The sequence below is a fragment of the Rosa rugosa genome, chromosome 5 (genome assembly GCF_958449725.1).
Source record: "Rosa rugosa chromosome 5, drRosRugo1.1, whole genome shotgun sequence".
Taxonomy (NCBI): Eukaryota; Viridiplantae; Streptophyta; class Magnoliopsida; order Rosales; family Rosaceae; genus Rosa; species Rosa rugosa.
This window is the reverse complement of record NC_084824.1, coordinates 5,215,108-5,221,848: the sequence shown is the minus strand read 5'-3', so window position 1 is coordinate 5,221,848 and position 6,741 is coordinate 5,215,108. Positions and strand designations below refer to the sequence as shown.

The 6,741-nt window shown below is 39.0% G+C and overlaps 1 protein-coding gene across 2 annotated transcripts; it reads left to right on the top strand.

The window, feature by feature from the left end:
• Positions 1–670: 670 nt before the first annotated feature.
• LOC133707739 (uncharacterized) lies at positions 671–6,526 on the top strand. 2 transcript variants are annotated; one of them, XM_062133224.1, is made up of 2 exons: positions 671–2,225; positions 2,400–2,538. In XM_062133224.1, the coding sequence occupies exon 1, from the start codon at positions 1,310–1,312 to the stop codon at positions 2,198–2,200; it is 891 nt and encodes a 296-aa protein (XP_061989208.1). In that variant the 5' UTR covers positions 671–1,309; the 3' UTR covers positions 2,201–2,225; positions 2,400–2,538. The 2 variants fall into 2 exon arrangements, with proteins under 2 accessions (XP_061989208.1, XP_061989207.1); XM_062133223.1 differs by lacking the exon at positions 2,400–2,538 and adding an exon at positions 5,952–6,526 and having other exon boundaries at positions 672–2,225.
• The last annotated feature ends 215 nt before the right edge of the window (positions 6,527–6,741 follow it).

Here is a 6,741-nt window from a genome sequence, read left to right as displayed (position 1 = left end):
AAGGGAGTACATAAAATCATCTAGGGTTCCTTGCCCATTCCATTTGTTAGAATTCATGTGTTATTTGTTTGGCTGTAATCTTATACTTTATTTGTTTCGCATGTCACGATTGAGTAGCTTAATGTGTAGATACTCCACAACTTAAACAATGCTCGAGACGACTTATCAGCTGTACTATTTTATGTTTTTATCTTTCAATAAATGTTCTCTTTATATATGAATTCAAATTGGTATTCTACTATTATTCTTAATTATGTGGTTCGTGAAGACATGTTTTAACGCAAGTAGCTTAGACATTTATCCATATAAGAGCAATCTCGATCATTTTGGATAGAAGGAATAATTTTTTTTTTCTTTCACAAAAATAGTGTTATATAAATAATTTTTTTTAATAAACTTATATATAAATAAAATGTTTTTTATTTTCTTTCAAATTAACTGAGGTGACGTGTCAAGCTTAGATCTTGTAGTAACAAAAAGATATTTTATCACTAATTTAAAGTAAAGTTTACAGTACACTGATGTACAATAATAGAGCAACTCCCTACAAATGTAATATATATGACGTAAAACTAATTTACCGTAGTCGGGTACCAATTAAGTTGACTAATAATGGATTAGAGAAGAATAATGCTCAATTATGTCTGAAATAAACTGTTAATGATTGTGGCAGGTGGGCCAAGTTACACTGACAAACAAGTGATTTATATTCCTGCTATGTGGTTGTAATAGGGGGCAGGTGGAAGCCAATAAAGTCGTATCCCTATAATGGAAATTATTACAATTCTATTTATGGGAAAAATATCTAGTAATAATAACAGAAAAAATCTCCTCGAATGGGTGCCAAATATGTTTGCTTTCCCATTGGACCAACCACGCCTCCTAATAACAACAAGAGATGATAATGGTACTTCTCCCACTCGCACACTTGGCAAACGCGCCTCCGTCGACATGTTTCCTTGAAGGCAGTGCACCTCACGCGTCCCGGGGAGCGTGTCAGGTGGAAGGGCAAACTTCCATATGACGTCATATAGGCCAACGAAGCCCAAGGCAGCCCCCACGGTAAGCTTTTGATTCGGCAGAGCGCCTGCCACATTGTGGGCTTTCATTGGATGCCTGTGGGACCATGGACTCGATTACCCCCGCAGTCCGACCCTACTGAGCCATTAGAAAGAGGAGAAAAAACTAATTAAGCCTACCTAAGCTAAAGCCAGGAGGAGGCTAGCTGATCTTGTTGCTATTTCTTTCAGTGCCGCTGCCTGTTGTGGTTTTGGTTGTGGCTGTGGTGAGATTAGAGAGAGAGAGGGAGATGGAAGGCGGAGGAGAATGCAACGGTGGCGGTGAGAAGAACCCTTCTGTTTTAAATCGGATATTGCTCAAATACCGGCCGATTGCGCCGAAACCGTTCACCGGAGGCACAGCTTTGGATAAGCTGCCCAAGAGAACCAAGAGAAAGTACGTTAGGACGGTCCGCAAATATAAAGAAGATGAAAACGGGAAAGGCCAAATGACGGATGAGGAGCGCGTGGAGACACTGCAGCTGTTGCCTCAGATCATAGAGCAGAGTGGTAGTGACCTCTCCAATCACGGTGGCGGATCTAGCTGTGAGGTTGATGCTATGATCGTTGAAGATAACAATCACTGGTTGAGCTTGAGTGGAGCCGGAGATCCGACCGCGGCGGTGGGGAAGAAGCAGGTTGCTGTTGACAGCGTGTCAGATCCATCGGCGGTGATGGATCGGATGGGAGGAGTGGAGTCGTGGGTGACGGTGGAGTGCGTGAGAGGCACATGCATGATGGCTCCGAGTTCTTCTCAAGGGTTTGGGTTTGGTCTTTCCGGGGTCAGTGCGGACGAGGAGAGAATGAGGAGATTGGAGAGAGACGCATGTCCGGGGTTCATATCGGACGGTTGGAACAGAGTGCAGTGGCTGAACGGAGCGTTTAGGAGGATGGTGATGATGACGAGGCAGCAGCAACCGTTACCGGAGGTAACGGTGTGGTTATGGATGAATGAGGAGCTCCCGCACACGACGAACTCGGCGTTCACGTGCCAAGTGAAACTGAAATACACGGTGTTGGAGAGTCAGAAAAAGGAGAAGAACTACTACTCGCAGTCGGTGCCTTGTGATTTGTGGAGGATGGACGGCGGAGGATTTGCATGGCGGCTCGACGTTAAAGCTGCCCTCACTCTCGGCGGTTGAACCAAACTCCGTTCTATCCGATCAGGTATATAATATAGCTATTACTTATATTTTAATGCTTTTTACACCGATCTAAATTACTATTAGGATGTTGCTATCCACTATCCACTATCCACTATCCACGAATCCACAACCACTAAGTTAGATTTTTATCTCTCAAGTCTTAATTACTAATGTCCTTTTATTTTGGTGTTGCCAGGTAATATAAATGCATTGTAAAAGAGGAAACTCTCGACTGGTCTAGTGTCCATTATTGTTTACTGCTCATCTAAGCATCTGGCTTGTCGTTTTGACCAAAAACATAAACAGAGAGACAAAACCCAGCTTGTGTTGCTGTGTAGACGGCGTAAGATTGGTCACGGTAAATAGTAAAAGTTTAAAACCTCTTGGAAGATAAAAAAAAATAAAAAAAGAAAGGTGTGTGACAGTTAGATCAACCTTTCTAACTGTAGAGATAGTTCATGTTTAGTGACTATAAATAGATCGTGAATCGGTTATATTATGGGTGTGTTTATTAAACTTAAATGGAGTTTAGAAGGAGTCAGAGAGAGTGGGGAAAGGAAGAACGGAGGTGGAGAAGCGTCACTCCTAGTAAGATGTTTGCTACTGCTTGGAATCGGAATAGAAAGGCATGGCTATTTTTTAATTGTTGAAAGATGTAAGGGTGTTTTCAATTTTGAGTGATTAGAAAATGTTTTCGAGGGTATTTATGGTATTAAAAATTGACTCCCGGTAAAATTGTCTTATCTAACTTACTACTTCTTAAGGTGTTAAAGTCTTTCAAAAACTTGTAGATATCAGTTGCTTAAGATTGACGTAACTTGTGATAGGGTTTTAAGGATGTTTATAGAGGAATTAGAGTCGAAATTGAAGTGAGGTTGTCAAACCGGCCCCTCTCACTTTTATGGACCAATTACTTTTCGGTATTTTTCAAAGAAAAATATAGGTAAAAGAGATATCTTTGACATAAACTAACCACAACAATTAACCTGATATTTTCAACAATAAGTCGTTTTCCTAATATATTTGTTTAAGTTCCTACTTTTTCTTTGCTTGCTATGACATGTGCAGGTCTATTTCATTGTTCATCTTGGGCCTTAACATCTCAAATTTGAGTGTAGGAGAAATTTTTAGGTGTCTTGTCCCTTATTTCCTTGGAGTGGGGAGCAAGGTTGACTAGTTATAAAAATGATATTAAGATTCAAAGTGTATTTAGGATTTGTGCCTTGGGGATAAGGATGGACAAATACACAATCTGTCTTATCCTCGTGTCCCTGTTAAGGTTTCAAGAAATCTCTCACCTTGCTGTCGACGGCATTAGGCTCCCCTTTCCCAACCCAACTCCCACAACGGTTTTGTATGGAGGCTTGCTTGACTGGTCTATGAAATATTTTGGCTCGAGAATCCCGAATAGTAAATTTAAGTTTTTTTACTATTTTCTCCACATTTTGAGCTTCCTGGTCAAAATAGAAAAAACTTTTTGGCCCGGGAATTCCAAAAAGTTCAGTTTTTCACTGTTTTCTCCACATTTTGAGCTTCCTGGTCAAAATAGAAAAAGCTACACTAGGAAAATATTCATGGCTAGACTAGGAGAACTCATCAAAAGATGCATTGATGGTGTCAACATGACATGGGACGCAGGAAACAATGACCTTCTCGTCTCAAAAACAAAGAAATGGCTATGATATCAGCTCATGACCCTTTGTCCGGCTTGGCAATGTCGATGTACAAAGTCAAGCTGAGTCTCAATCTGCAAGATTTGAAAACGGGGAATCCGTTGGGGTGATGGGAATCCTTCTCGCCCCACTCCTCAATAAGTGAGGCATTTATTTATAATCTGCCTGCGCTGGAGGTGCAATGTATATCAGAGAGTCACCCCCGCACCTGCAATGCCAAATTTGGGGAGGCTCTGCGCATCCTTACTCGCGCAATGCATTTGCTCATCCCTACTTAGGGATAACGTCCTCGTAATCAAGACTTTTTATTGGATTAGGAGAAGGTTTATCATACATCAAGGAGTGCGTTTCCTTGGAGTGGGAGGATAAAACACCTTGAGCAGCTGATGTGGGGAGCACATGCTCTCTAATTCACATCACACTATGCTGGCCTCTTGGTCTTCTTGCGCCCTAGTTTCATAGAACTCGACTTCTTAGGTCTAATAAAAGAAACCTTTTTGGTACTTGATCTCATAAAGTTAATTTAGGGACATCATAGGCCTAACTCTTGAGATATCTCAGCTTTAACTTCAGGATTCTCAATCTCTTCTGTACATGACCTCTTAGATCTCAAATCGAGAGACTTGCGGCTATTGTCTTAGTAGCTAGCTCTTTAAGCTTAATCTTAGAGAACTTTCAAATCCATTTACAAATACCTATAAAATTCATTTCATTCGAAGCTCTTTTGATAAAATAATTTGGGATTCACATCCAAAACCTCTTAGTTCTCAAATCGAGAGACTTGTGGCCATTGTCTTAGCAGCTAACTCTTTAAGCTAAATCTTAGAGAACTTTCAAGTCCATTTAATATTACCTATCCCTTTCAAAAAAAAAAAAAAAAAAAATATTACCTATAAAACTAGTTGGACAACTTATATTGGGTGATGTAAAGCCCATGTGGCCGCGAGACATGTACACATGAGATAACCTAGCTCTTATACCATAATAGTAATCTACGCTTCATATCCAAAATCAATTGTCAATGGATGGAGTTACCCAAATTCTTATAAACCTATAGTCAAAATTCATATGCTCGACATCTTTAAGCTCTTACTCCTTTCCACTATCAGCTCTCCTCCGTGGTCTTTGTAAGCTCATGCGCTACGATGGAGCTCTCACTATGAAACTCTCTCTAGGTAGTTGTCTTTAGCAAGCTCTCTTCAAGGGAATTCTCTTTTCCGAGCTCTCTCTAGGGAACCTCCTTAAGCTCTCATCAAGCCGGAGAGGTCTTAATAACGGTCGTCTCTTCTAGTAGGTCTACTTAGTAATAGCCAACTCAATCCTTGTGATACTTAACCCTTTTAACAAAATTCATGTCTTTTCAAAAAAAAAAAAAAAAATCACTCAAGTCTCCGTTCAAAAGAGTTTGTTTTAAAGAATTGAATAAATTTTGATTTTGCTTGACCAGCTTATAATGTCTTTTTCTATTGTTCTCACTTCTCAAGTTGATGTACTATCAGACCAGTACCACCATAGAATAATGGAAATGGAACTATATATATTACATTTTACCCTTATTGATGGGTTTTTGTTGAATACTTCATTACTGATTAGATAGTTAATTTGAATGTGTCAAATTAGCGAGAAATACATATAGATATACATATAGGATAGATATGATCAAAATAGGTGCAAGTTTTTGTTCTGAATGGGTGCGCCATAGAATGGAATCCTTACATGCATTACTAGAATGGAATCCTCAAATGCATTACTTACTGGTTTAGAGTATTGAATGTATTCGGTAATCTTTCATTACTTATTTGTAGTTCTCTTTACCTGCTATGTTTTCATTTTTATCAATCTAGCTCCCATCATGATCATGGTTAATCTCATTCAGATGAATTTGAATGCAATGTGGCAACCTTGCATTTCCTTCTTATTGTTTAATTAGGTTGGGGGAGGATTGCCTGTCGCTGCTTGACTTTGTTTTGGTGGATCTTTGTATCCCTTGCACTCTTTTGTCAAAAAATGGTTGTGGAAGTAAACAACCTTTTTTCTTGATTATATACTAAACCTTCTCCTTTATAATTCTGCAGTTTGTTCCAGTAGCGATTCAATGTTCATATATGTACGAGTGTTATATTTTCATATAGATGGAGGAGGCTTCCGAGAATCTGGAGAAGCGATTGAACTAGTGAGTGCTCGATGATGAAATCAAACGTATACATATATATTATGTACGTGGTAATAAGGATCTGTAGATTGAATAATTTCTATTGCAAGCAACCAATGATTGAAACTAATCAATCATGATATATGAAGAAGCAAGCTAGGTAGAAGTGGAGTGTTGATTGTTGAAGTCCCTAACTAGGTTTATGCTAGAAGGGCCGAACATGGAGAACGATCGAGTGAATTGAAGTTGGAGACTGGTGTAGTAATTGAAAAGAAGACTTCGGGAAAATGTTGATTGTTGAAGTTGGATTGACTTGTTGATTATTGAAGTCCCTAACTAGTTTATGCTAGAAGGGCTGAACATGTAGAATGATTGATTGAATTGAAGTTGGAGAGTGGTGTAGTAATTGAAAAGAAGACTTCAATGATATGAAGGGACACGATGTAGTACGTTCTGTTTCAAATCTGGAATTTTGTTATTCATCATCTTCTTCTTTTCCTTTTTCTTTTGATACTTGTGTGTTTGCAGTAGTTTTAATTTCCTCATGTACAGCAGCACTCCTACGTCTGCAGTCCCAAGAATATATGCAGGAATATATCTATATATATGCATGCCATACCTTTTCTCTTTAAGGAAGACTAAGATTTACTGGAGCTCATTATTTGGCAAAACTAATAGTGTCCATATTTTTCCTTCAAAATTCATACATATCT

What these genes read in the sequence shown, in the direction of transcription:
- LOC133707739 (XM_062133223.1), top strand. Translation starts at nt 1,310, where the DNA reads ATGGAAGGCGGAGGAGAATGCAACGGTGGCGGTGAGAAGAACCCTTCT.